Below are 23,694 nucleotides of genomic sequence, written 5' to 3' on the forward strand. Positions count from 1 at the left end.
AAGTGCTCGCTGAACCTTCAGGTATGATTGTATCTTAAAATATGAAGTATCACAAAGTGTCAAAAATCCATCCATCCATTTTCTGTACCGCTGTATCCCCACGGGGGTCGCGACCTTGCTGGAGCCTATCCCAGCCGTCATCGGGCAGTAGGCGGGGGACACCCTGAACCGGTTGCCAGCCAATCGCAGGGAACACAGAGACGAACAAGCACACGCACTCACACCTAGGGGCAATTTGGAGCACTCAATCAGCCTACCAAGCATGTTTTTGGGGATGTGGGAGGAAACCGGAGGGCCCGGAAAAAAACCCACGCAGACACGGGGAGAACATGCAAACTCCACACAGGGAGGGCTGGAGGTGGAATCGAACCCGCACCCTCCTAACTGTGAGGCGGACGTGCTGGTGTCAAAAATATAAAACAAAAACAAGCCTGATGGCAAAATCATTTATTTACAGATACACAATTATGGAACGTGCTGTGAGCAACATCGTCTCGATTTGAAACAACTTTTCATACGAAAGCTGTGATTTCAAATCCAAAGCAATGCCACCACTCTCATTTGTCATTTGTTATGTAAAAGCTTGAATTTTACCTAGCTGGGCTTCCACCTCTTCCCGTTGAAAAGACCCAACATGGCAGTATATTCTAGCGGTAGTATGAAGGGGCCACAATAGGATTGATAATAATAGGAAGTGAGAATAAGTAATACCTAAGAAAAGTCATAATCAAACTTGTAGTCATGGGCCAGGTAAATCCTACGGAATATAAGTGCAGCCAGGATCAGAGAGAGCACCACTATAAGCATAGCAGAGCCTGCGTGGCTCTCATCTTGTGCCTCGTGTACCCTTGCAATTAAAGGTGGTCTGTTTGGAGCTTCTCTGTTGTCTCTTTGAGCATGCCGGACACGACGCTGCCGTGGACTGTGAGGATGATCAGTGTCCAAAGGAGTTTGCGGTCTTTCCGTTCTCGCAGCTGCTGACACTTCTGCCTGTAGAGGAGGATAAATAAATTGATAGTGTACTTCCTATTGCTCAAAGATAAACCATACCTGCTCAGTCTGGGGCGGATCGACAACTGCGTCGCCTGAAGAATTCGAGGCGGCTTCCTGGGTAAGGTTGGAAATATTGGTGTCAACGTCACTCTGGTTCTCCGTTTTACTGGATGAACTTGAGTCTGCCTGAAGTTAGAATAAACATTTTGACAATGCTTGACTTTAGATCCACAGCTTAAACAAAAACACTTTATTTAAAGGTCCCAAATTCCAGGACCACCCACTTTATTTTGTACCTTGCAGTTCATTTGTTGAGCGAAATCATTTGCCATGTGGTCCTCTGGGTTGAGGTTGCTGTTTGGGGTCAGAGGCAGGAGTGCTGAGCGCAATGTACAACTACATGTCTCGCAGCAAAAATCCTGGGACCTGCAAAAGAAGAAATTTAATATAACCAGGGGTTCACATAAAGTGCTTCCTGTGAATGATGCATGGCAAAAACACATTTTCATTACTTTTGTTATGTTTTCATCAAAGGGACATGTTTGAGAAGTCACTAAACCAAAACATATCTATTGAGCATTTAATTGAAAATGGTACTTTTTGGCAAGGACCCTCCGCTCTTCTGGTGTATAATCAAGAGAACCAATTGCACCCTCTCCTTTTGTTGGCATGAATCCAATTATGGCAATTAGAGCAGTTCGTACTGAAATATAAACAGAAAAATCCAAGTAAACATAACAAAAAAAACATTAAAAGGAAAAACAGCAGATTATTTTAAGAGCAAAATAATTATCCTAACTTTAAAGGTCAGCGTATAAATTATTCCCTGTTAGCTGCAATGATATGTTGCAACTGTCTTGAGATTTTTTTAAATTTATTACAATATTATTACCGTATTTTCCGGCCTATAAGGCGCACCGGACTATAAGGCGCACCTTCAATGAATGGCCCATTTTAAAACTTTATCCTTATATAAGGCGCACCGGACTATAAGGCGCACCATTAATGCATCATGTCAGATTTTCAATCCAAATCAAATCATTCTCCATTTTATGTTTTTTATTTCAACTTCAGACGGAACAAATTACTTTATAATCATAAAATAATGATCCATAGTCTTTTTGATTCATGATTCATAGTCTTCAGCGGGCCATTTATGATTGATTTCATGACACAATGCTTTGGGCCAGTTTAAATTTAGGAATTTGGTCCATTTATAAGGCGCACCGGACTATAAGGCGCACTGTTGGTTTTTGAGAAAATCTTAGGTTTTTAGGTGCGCCTTATAGGGCGGAAAATACGGTATATTATACATAATGGTGTTTGAACACATACATAAGTAAGAAACCTACTACTCCATGAAGGCTGCCATGTCTCTGGATGGTGACCCGATATACTCAGACAGATCTTCTTCCCGATTTCAAATCTCCCATTAGCCTGGGTATGTGCAAAGAAGACAAATAGTGGATTGAGTTACTAGACATGACCTGAGGTTTGTTGTTTCTCTTTAAAGCATGATGGTCAAAATGGGAAACACTCTGGATTTTACTGCTGCACGTACATGATATTAATCTGAAGTGTGTCTTACTGTGAGAAGAATAATGCTGGGAGGCTTCATAGGATACTCCGGGGGAAGCACAATCCTGCCATGGTAGATGCCACCATCAAAATCTGAATCGGGGGGTCCACGTACGGAGAAGTGCCATTCAAATAGGTTATCCTAAAAGGTCACGTTAAAGTAGATTATGTTGAGCACGTGCTTACCATAAATCTGAAAAAAATAAAATGGTCCCACTACATCTGTCCTGTGGTAAACTTACTTCCAATGGCTGGGCATGGTAGTGCTCTGTGGGCTCTCTCAATTCAGCAGCCTCTTTCATCAACCTCTTCACCGCTAGTTAAATAAATAAAAACATGGATATGTTAAATGGATTGCAAATGTAGATGGGTGGTTGTAAAAAAAAAAAAAAAAGGTCCAGGAGTATAAGATGAGAGGTCAAAATGTATTTGTTCAAAAAACGTGTTTTTTTTTTTTATATCTGTTACTATTTACAATTTCTTTCAGCCAACCGGAAGTTGTACACAAGAAGTTTTGTTTCTCGTGTTTATTGAAATATTTAACAGTTATGCCGTTTAACAATTTCCATGTATTATGTGTCGAATCTGCAGACAAGAAACACAAGATTACTGCTGACCTAGCTTCAAGCCACATCCGGATTCGTAACACCAGGTTTAGTGAATCTTATTCTAACTCTCCTCAAATATTATAACCTGTGGTCATGGAAATTCAATTTTCAAAACATTCCAAACCATAAGATAGAACATCTAAAAAAAAAAAAAGGCAACTTGCATTCACTCGATGATGTCGATTATTTTGGGGGAGAATGGATGTAACAAACACGTCATTCTACTGAGGTTTAAATAATGTAGCACACTGGGTGGAAATGTAACTTACCAGGACTCTTGAGGTTATATTTACTCTCCATAATCTTCAATCACCTGCAATAAGATATACCGTCGCAGTTAAACTGTAAAATCGCTATTTAAATCAGTCAAATTCGTATAGGTTAGCTAAATTGAGCTATTTAGTCAGCATTAGTGAGCCTCACGATCTACTGAAAGCTTGGTCGGATCGATCATTTGTCACGCACTCGGGCATAAAACGTATTACGTCTAATTTCAGACGTCACAAAATAATATACGCTATCCGTTTTAAACTGAGTTTTAAAAACGTCCGTAGCTATTTGCGTGACATCAAACATCATACTCGAAAGTAGGGGGAGCCCACTGGACTAAAACAGTTTAGCACATAGACTTGTATACTAGATCCTCTCTTGAAAATATTGGCATGATAATAAATACATTATTACGTCAGCCATATTGGATGTGGAGGAATGACTCAAAACAAACGGACTGAATTTTATAAAGCGACAACATATAGAGTGCTCTAAACTAATAATGCATGGAGGAACATAGGTGAATTATCACCAGACACAGATGTATTTTTTTATGCTATAATGGGAAAAAAAATGAGTGATAAAGGTAAAGCCAGAAGAAAGATCTGCACTAACCTCTTGCGAAGATTATCGTCAATAGCAGGTTAGGGTCAGTGACTGCTGGAAGGTCCCTATTGTTTTTGTAAAAAATATTATTATTAAGGCCCAACCAGCAAACGCTTCGAGGACCCTGTCATTGTTCTTCTCCATAAAGACTAACATTTTTGAGGAACTAAACGAGTGGTAATTGCTGTGGGGAACGTTTATTTTTTATCATTATTATTATTTTATAATCATTATTATTATTATTATTATTATTTTGTGATTGCACGCAAAAAAACGAAGCAGATCATTTACACTAGCTGTCACGATCGTTTGTTTGTATCTAGGTGAAGATCCGGAAGTGCGATGCGGCATTTCCGTTTTCCTGCCTTATAAGTCGCGACGATGACGTATAACGTGAAGTTGTGCGAGAGTTCATGCTCGATAAACGTCCAATCAGAATCCACATGCTAAGAACTGACGTCGTTAGTACACGTTCGAGCGGGAACTCGAATTATATACCAAAGACAAAATAGAATTTAACCGGGATTGATACAACTTTGGCCTTAAAATATTCTGCCTCCAATTGTGCACCACAATCGGAAACATTGCGTTAAGGTAAATCCGTTTGTTAGTCTTAGCTTATTTTGACTTGCAGTAGAACCGCTGTTTTCCGTGATTCATTGCGTTTTTCAATTTAGATATGGCGATGAGATGTGAGGGTGCAGTTGAAAATGAATTTGAAGAGGAAGAAAACTGTGGGCCACAGCCTCTTAGCAGACTAGAGGTATGTAATCTTTTTTTATAATTCATTTCTTATTGATTTTTCCATTGATAGAACAACAAACCTATCCACCTAAAAATAATGTAAACAAACCAACCCCTAAACAGAACTGACAGGAAAAAAGGCAGTAGACCACTGTGTGTGTGTGTGTGTGTGTGTGTGTGTGTGTGTGTGTGTGTGTGTGTGTGTGTGTGTGTGTGTGTATATATATGTGTGTGTGTATATATGTGTGTGTGTATATATGTGTGTGTGTGTATATATATATATATGTATATATGTATGTATATATGTGCCAGTTTTCCACCTGCACACACACACACATTTCTTTCTCCCCCTTTGGAATTTTTACCTTTGTAGATCTTATGGCAATCTGTTTTGTAACATCTTTGATTTCACCCCTACTTTTTGTGTCATTCAAATTTCTCTGCAGCAATTTGGAATAGGTGCCAGTGACATCAAGAAACTAGAGGAAGCAGGTTTCCACACTATTGAGGCTGTGGCCTATGCTCCAAAGAAGGAGCTGCTTAACATAAAAGGAATTAGTGAAGCCAAAGCTGATAAAATCAGAGTAAGTTTTCATTTGTGGAATTATGTTTTTTTCCAGGGCTACAATAAATAGCCAATAAAAATTGAAGTTGGACAGTCACAACAGGCTTTGTGGTTCTGTAATGGCCAATGAAATATGAATCACAAAATTTGATGCCCCACCCTTTACAATATTTCAATTAGACTTGTAAACAATCAGACTTATTTTACAGTGTTTATAAAATGGCAGTTTTTGTTCCAATTGATTTTATGCAGCTATTAACCCATTATCACATGCTGAGTCATTCTGCTAACTCAACTGATTTGCTCTGCAGACTGAATCAGCAAAGCTGGTACCTATGGGCTTCACTACAGCCACAGAGTTCCACCAGAGAAGAGCAGAAATCATCCAAATCTCTACAGGGTCGAAGGAATTGGACAAGCTCCTACAAGGTGTGTAAATATTTGGACATTTGGACATTTGGACACTCGAAAAAAAAGTAAAAAAACAAACACTTCTACTTTTTGTTTCTCTTGAAGGTGGTATCGAGACTGGTTCCATTACAGAGATGTTTGGGGAGTTTCGGACAGGGAAGACCCAACTGTGCCATACACTCGCTGTCACATGTCAGGTACCATCTTATTTGTTTGAATGTCAAATGACATCATTTTTTGGTAATTATGGTAATTGTCTTTGTCCATCCCACAGTTGCCTATGGATCAAGGAGGTGGAGAAGGTAAAGCCATGTACATTGACACAGAAGGGACCTTCAGACCAGAGAGACTCCTGGCTACAGCCGAAAGGTGATTGGGGAGATGATATATTGTACCATTCATAAAATGTCAAATAAAAATGAAGGATTTGTCCAGTAACTGTTTTGGATCAACTAGGTATGGGCTGGTGGGCAGTGATGTTCTGGACAACGTGGCCTACGCTCGAGCTTTCAACACGGATCATCAGACGCAGCTACTGTATCAGGCATCTGCCATGATGGCTGAGTCCAGGTCAGTTTGGAAAAAGGATTTGTGATTATTATTTTTTTTCTTTAATTTTGGCACCAATTAAGTTAGGCAATGTTTTGGACCAATGGTTCTTTGTGTTCTGAATGGTAGAGAATTCAACTGTCAAATTATTGCAGCAAGCCAAACAGCTGTTTTATTGTGAATTTGTTTTGGACAATCGGATTTCTTTCATCCATGTACTAAAAGTTAAAAAAAAAAAAAAAAGTCTCTTGAGGGGCCTGGAATGTATTTGAATTGTAAGCCTTTGCATTTATCTGGTCTTGACAGATATGCTCTACTAATAGTCGACAGTGCCACAGCTCTATATAGAACGGACTACTCAGGCCGAGGTGAGCTGTCAGCCAGACAAGGACACTTGGGACGCTTTCTTCGTATGCTGCTCAGGCTGGCTGACGAGGTATGGTGCCATGATTAATTATATGTATTTATGATCTGTCAATTGTACGCATTTATTAATCTTTTTCTTTTTCGAACCTGCCTTCACAACAGTTTGGTGTCGCAGTGGTAATAACCAACCAAGTGGTTGCACAGGTAGATGGTGCTGCCATGTTCTCTGCTGATCCAAAGAAGCCAATCGGGGGCAACATTCTGGCTCATGCATCCACTACACGGTAACTGAATTGATTTAAAAAAAAAAAAGGCCCTGTTTACACCCTGTTACATCATTCGTTTTCCTTGCAGATTGTATCTGAGAAAAGGCAGAGGAGAAACAAGAATATGTAAAATCTACGATTCACCTTGCCTACCTGAGGCGGAAGCCATGTTTGCCATTAATGCTGATGGAGTTGGGGATGCTAAAGACTGAAGATGTTGTGCATCAAACATGATAAAAGTGTCTAAACAAACTCCTAAAAAAACATCTGTGATGTGGTAAGAACTATTTCTGCCAGGAAAACTAAAATCTGTTAAGGTCAGACTGAGTCAACGTGGAGGTTGAAGCTGCTGCGTGTGTGTGCTCGCGCGTGTGTCTGTGTATACATGTGTGCATGAATAATTTAAGTTGCAGTATATGACAAAATAAACAATATGAAAATAGCTAAGTAGCTGATGTGTGATTGCATTCTGATAAATGATGCTCTCACTGAGTAAATATTTTTGTTTCCAAGATACTAAGACCTAATCTCGATATGTCCGTTTGTGTATGAGTGCTTCATACATTTACTCCTATACTCGAATTATTTCAGATGTTTACAAAATGGCAGAAAGACACACACTGTTTCTTTATCATAGGATGACGCGTTAAAGCCATGCTCCGCCGAGGTCCCTGCGGGGTGAACGACGCATCTTCATTGAGACAAGCGTCAGATAGTAAACAAATGTACTGAAATATTATAAAATATTAGTTAAGCAAAGGTTTATTGACTTTTTTTTTTTCAATTGTGTTTTTTTTAACATTTTTGTGGTTTACATGTCCATCAATCTGCTTTACAAAATAAACATTGATTTATTGACTTTCTCATCCGCTGTTGTTAATATTAGTACAATATATTTGTTGTACGCTAGATGGCGGCATTCACCTTCCATCTTCCTGCACGATCAACGCGGCTCTAACTTGACCTCGAAAACTTGAGGTAACTTGCAAGCCTATCAAACACTTTCAGCTTCAAATACAACAGCATATTCACTGCCATGAGAAAGAGGGAACAGATTATGTGTGCACTATATTATATTTTTTGTCATGTAGATCATCGACCAGCCTGAAAATTGTATTCTGGTGGCATTTACATATGGAGGAGATAATGGGCCTACTATGTGGTCAGTGTGCCATTTCTGTTGGGTGGGAGTTTCCAGCTATACAGCTAGGGGAAGCAGCACAGGATGTCCTTTTCCACATTCCTTCAGGATTGAATAGCTCGGTGTGCGTGGTGGACTTTATCATATTTTTGTTACAGTTCAATATCTTGATCAGACCACTGCATTCAGTCATTAATGCTGTTGTTTTATTTATGTATTATATTATATATGAATATTAATTATATTTAATTAATATATATTATTATTATATATATATTTTATATATATATATATTTGCTTTGTTGACATGGGGACTTTATAAATCTCTCAGAGTGTGACAGCTGGGAATCCCACTTTATTATCATGTCACATGGTACATGCACACGATCCCCCTGATCCTTCCCCTCATCCCATTCTCTCACTAATGCTTGTCTACAGGACGGGAGAGAGGAAAAAAAAGCTTGAGGGATTTAGATGAGGAGAGGCAGCACGGACAAAGCTTGAAGCAAAGGAATAGCAGTGTGAGGCCACTTTTCAACCAGCAAGAATCTGAAGAAGGAAAGACGGAAGCATGGAAGGTATATAGAAATAAAAATGGTGTCTTTTACAAAATAATTGAATAGTTATTTCATTTTACGAGAGAATAATAATGATGAGACCAAAGTAGCATGTTAGCATGTTAGTCAAGGAAGAGAAGGAAACAGTAATGTGAGTTGATATGTACAGCTCAGTGTCTTCAGTGGTCTGACCCAAGTGTGTGTGTGTGTTTTTGTGTGTTTGTGTGTCTTTGTTTATGTATGTTTGAAGACCTCCCCACCCTCTCACAGCTAAATTCACATCTTCAACTTTCACAAGCTTGCTACAACGAAAAGTCATACTGAGCACCATGGACAAGGTGAGCCAAATTATATGCATATACTGTACATGTGTACACACACATGCTCAAACACACACACGCACACACACACATGACAATTGATCACTTCTTGTAATTTAAATGCATAAATCATTTTTGTGTTTTCTATTTAGAATTTTAAGGCAAGGTTTAAACCGAATCCATTTTGGAACATCAAACCAGTATGTCGAAAATGTTAGTAGAGTGAATATGCTAGCATTGTCTCATGTTATATGATATTGTACATTTGTAAAGCATTTTTGAGACTTGAGAGTTTCAAATGCAACCATTTTCACTTTTATATGTGCCACTACCATTTTGTTGTCAAATAAATGTAAAAATGTACGACCAAAAAAAAAAAATCCAGATGAATTATGGCAACTATCACATTATGCTGGATTCGGGATCCATTAATCTAACTTTTTGTACCATTGTCCAAATGGACTCACTATATATCAGGATGCAATTTGCTTTAAGACCAAGCTCATCTGTGCTGAGAGAGGTATGGATGTGCTTGTACAAATGTGAATTTATTTTCTCCGCTCCAGTTCACTCAACTACATCCGTGCTTAAAATAGAATTATGAAAGCTTGCCGTGTGTTAGTGTGTGCGTTCATTAGTGCGTGCTTGTTTGATCCTGACCTGATAAAAACGTTTCATCATCTTCCTGAGGGTTCTCAAAGGTCAACAGAACATCACCAGTTTCAGTTGATGTCCCAATTTGCTTTTTTTGCATTATAATCATAGAGACCCTGGTTGGGCTGAAATTGATGTTGACATACTATATTTGCGAGCATAAATATCTCTCTATCCATTTTTTATACGCTCATCATCATTAGGGTCATAGGTGTGTGGAGACAGCATTTTTTTGTATTAAAATAAATTCATTAGTCATCTTCTCAGCCACCTACGTATCGGTCAAGCCACCCTCAGACTAGTAAGAAGTGTTCAAATATTTTATAAAGATGATTTTTAAAGGTGAAGACAATTTGGAATTTTGGTAATGACACATGATGCACAATTTGTCTTCATGGACCATATAAAATGATGTGGTGGGCCATATCTGGCCCCCGAGCCTTGCGTTTGATAACAGTGATGTTGACAAAAGGCTGTTTTTAAAATGTTAATCCTTTATCTGACCTGCTTTCTATTGCTGCCACATGCATGGCAGATTACACAAGCAGCAGTGTAAGGCATAAAACAACTACATAGTTACATAATAACTACTGCTGGTCTGAGTGTTCATTCATTTTCAATGCACAGCGCCTCTAGGTCAAAAGGAATGTGGGGCATAAGTGAGTCACACATCACATGATGTTAATTTGATTCTCTCATGATTACGAGTCTGCATAGTGATAAAAATGTATAAAATGTTCCGGATAGTCAGTGCATCAACGGCGATGGGGAAAGTTTTGCAATCTGTGCTAAGGAGAAATACATGAATAATGATGTAAAAAAAAAAAATCCCATTGGAAGTCGTGAATCAACAAACTCAAAGGAGCCAAAAAAAGGACTGGGATGTCAGTAACTTGAGATAGAAAGGGAGAGATAACCTCTCTTGCTCTTTTTCTCGTGTTCTCTATGAGTAGGCTGGGCTACTTCGCCGAAGGATGCAAGGAATGTGAAAGAATGTGACAAGAGGGAGACAGAGAGCGAGAGAGAGAGAGCTTGATTAAGTGGAGTAGGATGCTCTGGATGTTGAAGCAGTTCTATTTATTTCTTTTCCCTTTAGCTCAGCTTCAATCCTTTTGTTGCGTTGTCTCAGTCGAGCTGATCTGTGAATTCAGCCGACCACAGAACTTTATCAAAAATCGAACAACGGACAACTGAAGGTGTGCTTGAAAATGATAATTTAATAGTGAATGAAGAGAACGCATTTTTTCTTTTATTCAACCCAGAATGCGCTTGTAGTCCGCATGGAGGTGCTATGCATAGGATTTCAGGTGCCGCACCAGCTCCCTCAGGACATACATGGTGTTTCCAGTGTTCAGTGGGGGTGGACTGTAGCGACGCAGAACCTCGTTGTATCTGGTTGGCAGTATTAAGAATTATTTCACCACAGCTAACCTCGATCACATCACTAAGAAAACCGGGATCCATGAGGATAATACAACACAGATCTTGGGTAAGGTGGGTTTATTGAAACCTTTTGAAAACTCTTAGCAATTTTTTTTCAGTTGGATAATGTAAGATATTAATGGTTTTTATTGGTTATGATGGTTTTTCTTGCTTATAACATTTCTATATCAAGCTATTTTCAGGTTTCTACATTTAACACATTTGTGACCTTTTGGCACAATGGCGAGTTTTTTGGGTGGCTGTTTTTGTAATCCAGAAGTAAGATACCTTGCCTGTGTGGCTATGCATCCCTTTAAAACATAGGTGTCAAACTCAAGGCCCGGGGGCCAGATACGGCCCACCACATCATTTTATGTGGCCCCCGAAGACAAATTGTGCATCAACCTCATGTGTCAATACTAAAGTTACAATTGTTGTCACTTTTAGAAAAAAAAAAAGATATTGCTAGCAATTTTTGTTACCATTGATATTTTGAAAATATTGAAGTATGCAGACTTGGCAAATAAAATATTGATTGATTGATTGATTGATTGATTGATTGATTGATTGATTGATCATTTTAGGCTGTCTAATGTTTTATAGGTAAGTCACAGAACCATGAAATCGCATCTCAAGTGGACCGGGAGCCGATGCAAGTTGGCTAGTATTGTAGAACATAAAAAGTTACACTTCTTCCTACTCCTTTCGAACATGTCTGACTGAAATACTATTACGGTCTTACTATTGCTCCTGGAACTTTCATTTGACGATGAATTTTTAACATAACAGTGACTTACGTTTGAAAAATGACTAATAAGCAATTTATTTCCTCTTGATAGGCTAAAGGACTGAAAGACAACATGGTGTCATCCAATGAGAATAGTCGCCAACCACTATCATCTGGTAACATGGCGGCCATGATGTCATCGCGTGGCCTTCAGACCATAAACCTCCATAAGAACTTGCATGGATTTGGTTTCACTCTGCGACACTTCATCGTTTACCCACCAGGGTCCCACCTCCACAACTCCAAGGTAAAGATGACAAATGCCACTTTTAATGTAGAGAACCTCAAAAATCAACCACAATCTGTCATGATCCAAATTCCTCTAACCTACTCTGTTCTTTCCAAAGGATGAAGAAAATGGAAATGCAATTAAAAATTGTGAGTGCCATTTTTTTTTAACATGAATATCCTTTTTAACATCCTTTTTTGTATCATAGAAATGTCTAGTGAGGGACATTTTAATGACAGAAAGACTAAACTGTTCATTAAACTAATACTTGTTTTATTTACTTCAGGCTCACTGATTGTTGATGCATCATAAATGGATGTTCATGTGTGTTTGTCACAGGTCGTCAGCAGTGTCATTTGGAGGCTATGGACACCATTTTTGTGAAGAGCGTTAAAGAAAATAGCCCTGCTCATCAAGCTGGACTGTGCACCGGTAATTGACTCCAGTTACTAAATAATTAACTTACGTGTTGTTTTAATTACAATATAAACAGGGCGTGGATAGATTTCTATATTGACCCTACTGATGTGTATTTGTAGTGTTTTTTTTTTCCCCCTTTTAATGACTGAACATGAACGTTCTATCTACCGTATTTTCCGCACTATAAGGCGCACTGGATTATAAGGCGCACCTTCAATGAATGGCCCATTTTAAAACTTTGTCCATATATAAGGCGCACTGGATTATAAGGCGCATAGAATAAATAACTCAACTTTGCTCAAACGTTAATGCAATCACAATATAGTAACACTCGAAATAGTGAAAACAATAACAATATATCAATAACTCAATGTTGCTCAAACGTTAATATCACACAACACACAAAATAAACACGTAAAGTTTACTTTAATAAATTAGTCCTCATCCACGAATCCATATTGGTCCATATATAAAGTGCACCGGATTATAAGGCGCACTGTTGGCTTTTGAGAAAATTTGAGGTTTTTAGGTGCGCCTTTTAGTACGGAAAATATGGTAATTTGTAAAATTCACAAGAGCGTGCTCACAGAAACATTTTCGGAATTGGGCAGAAATATTTAATGAAAAAATATTTTACTTGGTTTGACTTCACGCTTAATGGGTGGGCAAAGGCTTTAGAGACCCTCCCTATATGAAAGATAGTATTAAAAAAAGTTAATTGTGTGTGCGTGTATGTGTGTGTGTGTGTGTGTGTACATACCATCTCAGGCGACAGGCTAGTCAAAGTGAACGGGGAGAACATTCTTGGAAAAACGTACTCTCAGGTGATTCGACTCATTCAAAACAGGTAAGTGGGACGTTATGGGACAAAAATTTGGCTTAGTTTTCATCACGTCTGAAGTGATATCGATTCTCTTTCTGCATTGTTGCAGTGAAAACAATTTGGAACTTTCCGTTATGCCAAAAGATAAAGAAGTCCTGCAGTTGATCAGCGTGAGCATTCGTTTTGTTTTTTGTCCTTCCTTTCCACTGCTCTTGCATTGCTGTTAGATGACTAACGTGTCATCCTGTGTCAACGTCCGTGTGTGTGTGTATCTGTCCTCGATAACATTACCTTCCCTCTGTCCTTAGGTGTACTCCCAGGAGTCCTTGCGAAACAATGACACATTTACAATCAAGGACAATATTCTCCCAGAGCCCCCCCTTCGTTATTGTTCTTCCACCAATCCCATTACTTCACAGCTAAGCCACAAACTTAATAGTGACCTGGACAACTCTCAGTGCAGACCCAGCCCAACGACTTCAGCAATGGACAACCACCATGGTATTGCTTCAACAAACAACTGGATAAGAATGCCTGAGGATGTCAGCAATAAATTCGTCACAACAGTGAGGCATCGTGGCCGCTCCTCCTCAGCAATAAGTGCACTTGATTTTCACTTTGCCAACCACAATGCTGCCATCGCCTCGGCAACACCAACCCGCAAAAGCAGCCTGCCAGCCTTTGGTCACCCTCGTCCTGATTCCCTTTGCCACCAAACGTCGGACTGGTACTGCTGCCAAGCTGAGGTTGCAAAGCGTTCGTCCTCTTGCCATAGCAGTGCGTTGCACTCTGGACCTCCATATGCTGACAATGTCTCTTTAGAGCCTAATATTTTGCATCATCATCAAACTTCTGCAGGTTTTCATGATTCTTACTTGCTTGGGGAATTGAGTGGTATTTCAAGACCGGTAAGCATGTCAGAGAATTTGCTGGCAGCATATGCAAAGTATGAGTATAACTATGGCCGTTTTTTTGAAACACTAGAAAAAGCCTCTGAAATGATTCCACTCTGCTCAGACAGTTCTTCAAATTTTAGCCAACAAAGGGAAGAGAAAACCACAGGAGGAAATGAGCACCAAATCAAAAGTACAGTGTCTTCTACAGTGCCCCCTTGTGGTAAGCAATCAGGCCAGCAGGAAGCTGAACTACTAACAAGGCGACCGGCAGATGAGTTGGTGGGTTACAAAAATGGTAGCACATCAATGTCTCACGAAACTCGCCATCCCTTCCAACACGCGCAGACTTTACAAACGCCAGGTAACTGTGGCCCCTACCTTCGCTGCAGTGCAGACAGCAGAATCAGTGAGCCAGAAATGGCGACCCGATCACAATGGACTACCACCCCACCTGCATCAGAGGACCCAATGAAATGCAATAGAGATATCATCTCCCAGATCTCTCCAAAACAACCTTTGTGTCACAGAACCCTTGCTCATACTTCAAGTCCCCAGTCACCAGAGTCACTGAGTGAAAGCCCCTCGCCTGTCTCTATTGGTCCTGGTTGCAGTCGCAGCACAAATGGCAGCTTGATGCAGCAGGCATACAACTCCCTGTCTTCTATTCCCTTCATAGGTGAGTGCTAACCTTCATTTATTTATTTTATTTTATTTTTACTTATTTATCTATTTATTTATTTATTCATTCATTTATTTATGGTTTCTTAAAGTCAGGGATAGGAATTCGACTGTATGTTTAACGGGAAAAACTGGAATGTCAGTACAAGTCTATTTTTAAACTTTGTATTTTACCGTAATACATTGCGTTAATCATTGTATCTATTATGTCTCATTTTACCCATCTTACTTTTATTTTTGTGGCGTATTATCAGGCAGTATCAAAGGACGTCGCTCTTCTTATCTGCTGGCCATTTCTACCGAGCGATCAAAGTCTTGTGATGAGGGTCTTAATACCTTCAAAGAAGAGGGCCATGTTTTCGCGTAAGCATGGACACAACACTAATAATATTTTCTATTGTCTCTAAAATGGGTCAAATTGATATGTAGGAAATTAAACACAACATTTTTTTTTGTTATGTATGTCTTACAGGAAATTACCCAAAAGAGTCAAGAGTTTTTTCATTGATGGGGTGAGTTTTTTTTGCTGCTGTAGTTTTCATCTTCTCTGCAAGTCTTTTGAGACACAATGTATTGTGCGTTAGTCTCTTGAGAGTCTGAAAGCACAGGAGGAGGCACAGTCCAAACGCCACTCGACCTCTGAACTGGGAACCATTACTTTCAGTGACATCTGCAAGGAAGGCTGGCTACACTACAAGCAGATTCTCACAGACAAGGTGAAGGTAAGGGACCAGACCTTCCATTTGATTTATCATCAGGTAGTCAAGATTAAACGCTGATTTTCTTTTGTCTCTACCGGTAGAAAGTTGGTAGCAGCATGCGGACTTGGAAACGCCTATTTTGCGTGCTTCGTTCCCATACGCTTTTCCTCTACAAAGACAAAAGGGAGGCTATTCTTAAAGGGTCAGGACCTGGTTCAGGTCTTGATGAGCATCCACCAATCAACATTCGTGGCTGCCTAATTGACATTGCTTATAGCCAAACAAAGCGTAAGCATACTTTGAGGCTGATGACACAGGACTTCTGCGAATATCTGCTCCAAGCTGAAAACAGGGACGACATGTTAGCATGGATTAAGGTTATTAGAGAGTACAGCAAGATTGACAATGAGGTAAGCAAATATTAATTATGTAACTCAAAGCTGACCTGTTTGATTAATAAATTGGTTTCTTTATATTTATTTTAGGAGATTGGCTCTTCAAGACAGGCTCTTATCAGTAAGAAGCTGAATGACTACAAAAGACAGAGGTCAGAACACGCAAAATGGTGGCGGTGACATTGCAAAGAGCCGTAGGGGCCGCACTAACATTAAATTGATATTAGGTAGGGGCCTGCAAAATATCATCCCGCAGGCCACAAATGGCACCCGGGCCATGATGTTTGAGACCACTGTTACAAAGGCTCATATAATTGTTGACAAAGACATTTGCCTTTTTAACAATTACTACCACATTTTAAAGTTTTTTGTGTCATTTACAGTTTTACAAGTAACAAAGCAGACTCTTCCCTTAAAACTCACCGTATGATGCCTCCCTTCCTCTTGGCTAAGAATGACTACACATCAGTGAATCAGTCATCCAAAACCGGTGGGTACAATCATGGCTTTGCTCTTTTATGTAATCCATCTATCCGACCATGGGCATTTTGAATTAAACAAAAATTGACACCACTTTGGACTATAAATGAAAACGTATGTCTTCTGGACTCAGTTGATAAGACACCATGGGGCATCAATATCATGAAAAAGTCGAAGAAGACAGACAAGCCAAAGGTTTTTGGTGTGCGCCTTGAGAACTGTCAGCCTGCGGTAAACCACAAAGTAAGCCTAGTCTTCTCTTTTGATGATTACATAAATAGTCATTCTTATCATTTCACCTGTCTGTCCAGTTTGTTCCCCAGATTGTGGCGATGTGTTGTAGTGTGGTCGAAGCAACAGGTTTAGAATACACCGGAATCTACAGAGTACCAGGAAACAACGCCATGGTGTCCAACCTGCAAGAACATCTCAATAAGGGTTTTGATATTAACACTACTGAGGAGGTGCGGCACATATTTTCAGAAATGTTATCATTTCAATATTTTTTTATCGTATTTAAGTTCGCAGCTGTTAAGTAAAATGTCTCCCTCCTTTGTTTCCACAGAGATGGCAGGATTTGAACGTAATCAGCAGCCTATTGAAGGCATTCTTCCGAAAACTTCCTGAGCCATTGTTTACTGACGGTGTGTAATTCTCAAATTGACCATCTTTCAACATATTCTCAATAAATGAATAAATCCATAAATATTTTTTTTTGCAGACAAATACAATTACTTCATTGATGCCAACCGGATTGAAGACACAAGGGAGCGCCTGAAGATAATGAAGAAACTGGTATTTAGTTGAAAGAAATACCGTAATTTTCAGACTATAAGTCGCATCGGAGTATAAGTCGCACCAGCCATAAAATGCCCAAAAAAGTGAAAAAAAAACCCCATATATATGTATATAAGTCGCTCCTGAGTATAAGTCGCCCCCCCCCAAACTATGAAAAAAAACGCGACTTATAGTCCAAAAATTACGGTATATAAAGGTTTGTCAGTGTAAATTCCTATTATTGTCTAAAATATTTTTTTTTCTTTCCAGATTCATGATCTCCCAGATCACTATTACCACACCCTCAAGTTCTTGGTGTGTCACCTAAAAAGGGTGGCAGATAACGCTGAAAAGAATAAGGTAGTGTCATATTTAATGTGATGTCGTTTTAATAATTATTGACTATACAATTTTTAAACATTGAGGATAGATACTATTTGATATATCATCTCCAGATGGAGCCAAGAAACCTGGCTCTTGTCTTTGGTCCCACACTGGTCAGGACATCAGAGGACAACATGACAGATATGGTCACCCACATGCCTGACCGCTACAAAATAGTCGAGACGCTAATCGTACATGTAAGAACTTCAGAGGTCAAATTAAGTTGAACTACATTGCAGTGATGTTGTCCTGGTTTTTGTCTAGTGTGACTGGTTTTTCTCTGGTGGTGAGCTTGATAAGCATGAGAAAGCTCCAGATGAGGAGATGCAGCCCATGCCGAACATTGACCACCTGTTGTGCAACATTGGCAGGCCAGGTATGCCAGGAGAAACATCAGGTGAGGTTAAGGATATTTTTTAGTCATCAGAAAAATTCTCATTGATTGCATATTATTGCAAATGTTTATAAAGATGATTTATTTTGGATCAATGGTTGAGTTTTGGCTTTTGTGGGAGTTTTTTTTTTTGTCTGTTAGAGAGCATTAAGTTCAGACAGGTTTGAAAATTTGGACAAATTTTCAATTTTTTCAATGATTAATGTGCTGGTTCAGATGGATGGAGTTGTGAATGTGAGTGAATGGCCAAATTGTCCCAAGATAGCTGCAACATTATTGATCTATAGTAAATTATACTGTACTGTCCTTCCAAATATTTCTTGCTTTTTTCCCCCTAGCTGAAACAATGGATCAGCTTCTTGGGTAGGACTAGACCTTCCTTTTGTTTGTTTATGTTTGATGTTACTCTGTCTTTCATTTGGCCTTTCCATTAGTCTTTTTGGTATGCCAAATTAAAAGCACTCACCATTGTTGCAGATGTCAACCTGAACTCTAAACTGTCTCAGTTGCTCAACTCAATAAGAGGTTGAACTAAAATGATACCAATTTTTGTTTTTGATTATCTCAATATTGCTTCTTGACAGATTTCACCACCAGCGCTTCATTTAAGTCAAAGGTAAGCAAAAATAAGTATAATTACATAACAGACTGGACAACACACATTTGATTGACAGTACTAAACTTCTTTCAGCTTTCTTTGACCTCAGTGAAAAATCAAAACACCAAGGAAATCCTGTCCAAGTCCTTCACCATTGTGACCCGTAAAAAATATTCCAGTGGCTATTTCCCAGACAGCAGTTCAGATGAAGGCTCTGTGTATGAACCTATGAAAAGACCAGCAATTATGGGGAAACACAAAGAGACAACACAGTTGGACTTGCCCAGGGGGAATTTCTTACTCGTGGTTAGTTGAGCAGTTGTTCCACTGCAGTCAACCATGGATATGTGGGACAAGATGAAAGCTTGGAAGTGCCACACTGTGGTTGTTTAACCCAAGTATACTCATATCGCTCCCCAATCATGTTCCCTAAGCCAATGGTAACATGGAGGTATTAATTGGCATGGAGACTTGCCGACTTTTTACCTCTTTTTAGGTCAGTGTAAACTCAGTGTTTGACTGTAATTTTTTTGTCATACCTTTTCCATCTCATTTACCGATGGTACACTCACATTACCAGAAAATACAACATTCACACACACAGTTTTCAATTTGGGGATTATTCTGTTTCAATTGATGAATCAGATTTCAAAATATCTTCCACAGATATTTCACAAGAAAATTATTATGTCTAATGACATGGACAAGAATAGATTGGCCAAATATGTGGACTTTCAAATGAGCAAAAGCAGCTGTATCAAGTATACCAAACATTTTTTTTTTTACAAAAGGATAACAAAGTGATGTCTTTTTTTTTTAATGTGCTAAGCATCAAATACATTGACATTTACACCAGTGTCAACATATGTTAAAACTACATTATTCCTCTGTATTGTTTACCATACCTGAGACAAATGGATCTCAATGTGATGTTAGCATGTTATGCTGTATGTGAATGCTCATGTATGGACTGTGTTTTTCTGTTTGGACCAATTTTGTAACAGTTGCACAGCGGTGATGTTAACCATTGTATGTAACCATTGTGTGTATGATTTACATACACACAGTATATATTAAATTATTTGATTTGATAATTGATTTTCTTACTTTTTTTTTCATCAGATTAACTGCATCCGTTTAATGTTACTGTTTATGTACTGTATAAAAATTATTCACAGATACATTTGGGTAGTTGAGCAGCATTCTTGCGATAGGAATGCATTCAATTATTTGAATTGAGCTTTCTCAGCTACCGTACTAATTTGGTTCACTGAGCGGGTCTTCCTGTGACTACCAGCCATGATTTGAGTGAGTAATTTAACAATATCAAGCTCTCTATTTGCCGTTTATATTTAAGTAGATGTGTATATGAGCATAAATACGCCACGAGCTTCTCGACTTTGTTTGTTGTTACTCGTTACGTCACTCGGAACTCGCTCGCTAGCAACACAGGTGGCTTGTTAGCTAGCACGCCCACAAGTGGCACTCAACTGTCGATCAAATCGTTAATCTCGCCAAGCGTCTGATTTGAGTATTTTGTATGTTTTCCACGCAAAAACCGATGTCCAAAGTGGAAGAGTGTAGGTTCCACATCGGCTGCTGGTCGTCCACCTGCACATCTTTACATCTGTACATAGTTCCAGAGATGATCGTTGGTTCTAATTGTGGGTGCAGTACAAAATGTCCCCAGCAGAGAGCACACCTCCTCCATCGTTGAGATCAGTACAAGATTTCTGTCAGTTGATAGTTTGTCATCTTTTGTTAAAGTTTTAAAAATGAGCGTGTGTTCATGAATTCATTTCAAAAGAACCCCCAAAAGCTTAAATTGTCAACTTAAAAAGCATATTTTTGATCAAAGTTGTGCATTTTATAAAATATAAAGTAATATATCTTCAAGATGAATAAAATCACGAACTAAAGGAATGAGAGGAGCACTTTGTTTAATTTTTATACATTAAAAGTGAAATACGACTTTCAACATCAATCTTTTTGTGTAAAAGTATGTTACTAATCCATTTTTTTTCCCCTGTTCGCTTGACAGGATCGTAAAGGTTTGGGACCCAAAGGTGCAGCTGACAGTCTTGTGGGACATGTGGAAGGGACGGACGGCAACACATGATGTTATGCACTTGAGGAGCTCATGTGTGATGTCACATTGCGCCACAAGATGGCCGTGAGTGCATCGACCCATCTCACTGAACGTCAAACTATTGCTTCAGGCACTGCACCCACTGTGAACTTCATTGTCACACACTTCTGCACATGTTTGTCAATGACATTGATGAGGGCCAAGTTAGTTAAAATAATTCAAATCTATATTTTCCACTTGGTTTATGTCAGTGTCATTGAAAGACATGTCCAGAAATGTGTGATGATGATGTTGAGCAGTTCAATAGCTTAAATGCATGTACGTTTTGGTGCAATTTAAGGCGGTCAAAGGCGTTGATGGCTAGCGCAAACATTTTAGGCAGCATGCTAGCAAGCTGTCAGCGCGCCAAACGTGCAACTTGACGCTAAAAGTGAGAAAAAGCAGTAGGTTATTAAATGCATTGAAAAGTCATCACTCACCTTGAGTTTTAAAAAACCTTGGTAATATACGCTGTCAAAGTTTGAGATCTGGTAGAAATGCGTGCAGACCAGCAGGTGGACGAGGACGTTGTAAGAGAAGAGAAAGGAAGTCTGGCATGCTTTTCCCGACTTTTATAGGGTTCCGGTGATGACGTCATTAGGAAGAAAAACATCACATCGGAGAGTCGAACCCGCGACATTCGAGTCCGATGACAGTGTTGTAAGCCACTCGACTATCAATTTTTGCTTTCTAATGGCACACTTTAACATATAACAGGTTACATGTTTCAGGTAGGTAAAGTTCATAGTGATGGATAAATACCGTTTTTTTCCGTGTATAGTGCGCCCCCATGTATAGTACGCACCCCTAAAAATGGCATGCTGATTCTGGAAAAAAGCTTGTACCCATGTATAATACGCACCCAATTTTTATGAATTTTTTTTTAAAAAAAATTTAATTTATTTATTTATTTATTTATTTTTTAAGTCCCAATGATCGTCACACACGCAGGGAGGCAATGGGTCCCATTTTTATAGTCTTTGGTATAGTCTTAACTAGGCTGGATGTAATTTTTTTTGTTGGCGTTGATTTCTCCGACTGCCCGTAAACGCACCACCGCGCTCCGTGCGCATGGAGCGTGTTTGAAGTGAACAGCAGAGAAGAAAGGAACAAGGCAAAGTGTTGTGAAATAAAATATTACCTGTAATACGGATTTAGGTAGAGAACTGAACTCTCGCTCTTTATATAGCTGACGTGTCTTGCTCATCCGTTCTGCGCATCTGTAATGGCGGCCTCCGTATGATATCCGGTTTGCGTGTGTGCGAGAGCGAGAGAGAGAGCGTGCGAGAGAACGCTCAACCGTAGCGCGCCGCCGACCGCCCAACTGCACCGGGCTGTGACAGAGCCGTCGCTGAAATTTAGAAGATATTTTTAAAGTCCTGATGTACTTTCTAAAATTTAAGTGGACCTCAGTGCGCACTGCGCAGGGAGCTTAATTTGGTGCAGCGCGCCGGGCGCTCACTGTCGCATTGCTTAAAGAGCGCCTTTGTGTTTTAGGATGAACAGCAGAGACCAAAGGAACAAGGCAAAGTGTTGTGAAATAAAATATTACCTGTAATACGCATTTTGTTATTTGCTGATTGAAACTGCTAATTAAACTGTGAATTGAAACTAATAGGAAGAAAACAACTCTCGCTCTTTATATAGCTGACGTGTCTTGCGCATCCGTTCTGTGCATTTTATTTCACAACACTTTGCCTTGTTCCTTTCTTCTCTGCTGTTCACTTCAAACACGCTCCATGCGACCGCAATGCTCTCGTATCAGACGCTTGCTCGATCACCTGCTCGTTTGCTGTCCCGTGCGCGCACGAAGCGCGGTGGTGCGTTTACGGGCAGTCGGAGAAATCAACGCCAACAAAAAAAATTACATCCAGCCTAGTTAAGACCATACCAAAGACTATAAAAATGGGACCCATTGCCTCCCTGCGTGTGTGACGATCATTGGGACTTAAAAAAAAAAAAAAAAAAAATTTAAAAAAAAAAATTTTTTTTTTTTTTTTTTTGTACCCATGTATAATGCGCACCCCGGATTTTAGGACAATAAATTAGTAAAATTTTGCGCACTATACACGGAAAAAAACGGTACTAAAAACCAGCTAAGTTTTTTTGCAGCCGGCATAGTCAAGCGGGTAAAGCTTTTGCCTAGAGTGCAGGTGTTCTCGACGTAAAAAAAGCAAACCTTATTATACATAAACAATAAAATATAAACAAAAGTCTTACTTTATGTGGTCAATAGCCCAATAAAGGGTTAGACACAACGTTAAAACAAAGTACATCCGTTACATTATATCAGTGCTTCTCAATTATTTTCTGTTACGCCCCCCCCTAGCAAGAAGAAAACTATTCGCGCCCCCCCCTCCCCACCGTGACTATCCTAACTTGTCTTGTAAGTCGTAAAATGTTGCACTGTCGCAAACGTGACAGAAGTAACAATGAGAGCGCCACTGCCCCCTGCTGTAGTAAACGCGCAATTACACTTTATTCTAGTACTGCCAAAAAAAAAGCCTGTTCCCCAGGGTCACACGCGCCCCCCCAGGAATAGGCGCGCCCCACTATTTGAGAAGCACTGGCCTAGGTGACTGATTCACAATTTGGTTTTGTCTGAAATAAAGAAATAAAGAAAACCAACTGGCTGATTGATTTGTTTTAATTGAGAGGGAAAAAAAACAGCAAAAGCATTTCACTAGCTGACCAGGAGATGGCGACAGCGTGGCATCTGAAGACCATGGATTGTTTGTTCTGCTATAGCCTAGGTGACTGATTCACAATTTGGTTTTGTCTGATATCAGATATTAAATATAGAAAACCAACTGGCTGATTGATTTGTTTTAATTGAGAGGGAAAAAAAACAGCAAAAGCATTTCACTAGCTGACCAGGAGATGGCGACAGCGTGGCATCTGAAGACCATGGATTGTTTGTTCTGCTATAGCCTAGGTGACTGATTCACAATCTG

At 39.4% G+C, this 23,694-nt stretch overlaps 3 protein-coding genes across 7 annotated transcripts; 2 read left to right on the forward strand and 1 right to left on the reverse strand.

Moving 5' to 3' along the window:
* Positions 1 to 432: 432 nt before the first annotated feature.
* ube2j1 (ubiquitin-conjugating enzyme E2, J1) lies at positions 433 to 4,369 on the reverse strand. Of its 2 annotated transcripts, XM_061270197.1 has the most exons (9): positions 4,065 to 4,369; positions 3,449 to 3,492; positions 2,814 to 2,887; positions 2,582 to 2,713; positions 2,346 to 2,430; positions 1,591 to 1,696; positions 1,290 to 1,419; positions 1,051 to 1,179; positions 433 to 990 (listed from the first exon to the last, which is right to left on the reverse strand). In XM_061270197.1, exons 2-9 carry the CDS (start codon positions 3,477 to 3,479, stop codon positions 712 to 714), a joined length of 966 nt encoding a protein of 321 aa, XP_061126181.1. In that variant the 5' UTR covers positions 3,480 to 3,492; positions 4,065 to 4,369; the 3' UTR covers positions 433 to 711. The 2 variants fall into 2 exon arrangements, with proteins under 2 accessions (XP_061126181.1, XP_061126180.1); XM_061270196.1 differs by lacking the exon at positions 4,065 to 4,369 and having other exon boundaries at positions 3,449 to 4,017.
* rad51 (RAD51 recombinase) lies at positions 3,181 to 7,822 on the forward strand. Of its 2 annotated transcripts, none has more exons than XM_061270195.1 (10): positions 3,181 to 3,223; positions 4,733 to 4,818; positions 5,246 to 5,383; positions 5,676 to 5,793; positions 5,881 to 5,972; positions 6,050 to 6,144; positions 6,232 to 6,345; positions 6,631 to 6,760; positions 6,853 to 6,974; positions 7,045 to 7,822. In XM_061270195.1, exons 2-10 carry the CDS (start codon positions 4,735 to 4,737, stop codon positions 7,166 to 7,168), a joined length of 1,017 nt encoding a protein of 338 aa, XP_061126179.1. In that variant the 5' UTR covers positions 3,181 to 3,223; positions 4,733 to 4,734; the 3' UTR covers positions 7,169 to 7,822. The 2 variants fall into 2 exon arrangements, with proteins under 2 accessions (XP_061126179.1, XP_061126178.1); XM_061270194.1 differs by lacking the exon at positions 3,181 to 3,223 and adding an exon at positions 4,460 to 4,649.
* A 43-nt stretch (positions 7,823 to 7,865) lies between these two features.
* arhgap23b (Rho GTPase activating protein 23b) lies at positions 7,866 to 19,706 on the forward strand. 3 transcript variants are annotated; one of them, XM_061270192.1, is made up of 25 exons: positions 7,866 to 7,934; positions 8,536 to 8,675; positions 8,905 to 8,992; positions 11,890 to 12,084; positions 12,185 to 12,215; positions 12,406 to 12,498; positions 13,255 to 13,333; positions 13,419 to 13,479; positions 13,618 to 14,881; positions 15,138 to 15,246; positions 15,356 to 15,395; positions 15,468 to 15,605; positions 15,686 to 15,994; positions 16,070 to 16,131; positions 16,363 to 16,469; positions 16,593 to 16,702; positions 16,771 to 16,923; positions 17,025 to 17,103; positions 17,181 to 17,254; positions 17,507 to 17,596; positions 17,692 to 17,817; positions 17,885 to 18,017; positions 18,353 to 18,377; positions 18,599 to 18,630; positions 18,706 to 18,845. In XM_061270192.1, exons 3-24 carry the CDS (start codon positions 8,984 to 8,986, stop codon positions 18,621 to 18,623), a joined length of 3,312 nt encoding a protein of 1,103 aa, XP_061126176.1. In that variant the 5' UTR covers positions 7,866 to 7,934; positions 8,536 to 8,675; positions 8,905 to 8,983; the 3' UTR covers positions 18,624 to 18,630; positions 18,706 to 18,845. The 3 variants fall into 3 exon arrangements, with proteins under 3 accessions (XP_061126176.1, XP_061126175.1, XP_061126173.1); XM_061270191.1 differs by lacking the exon at positions 18,353 to 18,377 and having other exon boundaries at positions 15,468 to 15,599; positions 18,706 to 19,706; XM_061270189.1 differs by lacking the exon at positions 18,353 to 18,377 and having other exon boundaries at positions 7,873 to 7,934; positions 18,706 to 19,706.
* Positions 19,707 to 23,694: the final 3,988 nt, after the last annotated feature.

The sequence above is a fragment of the Syngnathus typhle genome, linkage group LG22 (assembly GCF_033458585.1).
Source record: "Syngnathus typhle isolate RoL2023-S1 ecotype Sweden linkage group LG22, RoL_Styp_1.0, whole genome shotgun sequence".
Lineage (NCBI taxonomy): Eukaryota > Metazoa > Chordata > Actinopteri > Syngnathiformes > Syngnathidae > Syngnathus > Syngnathus typhle.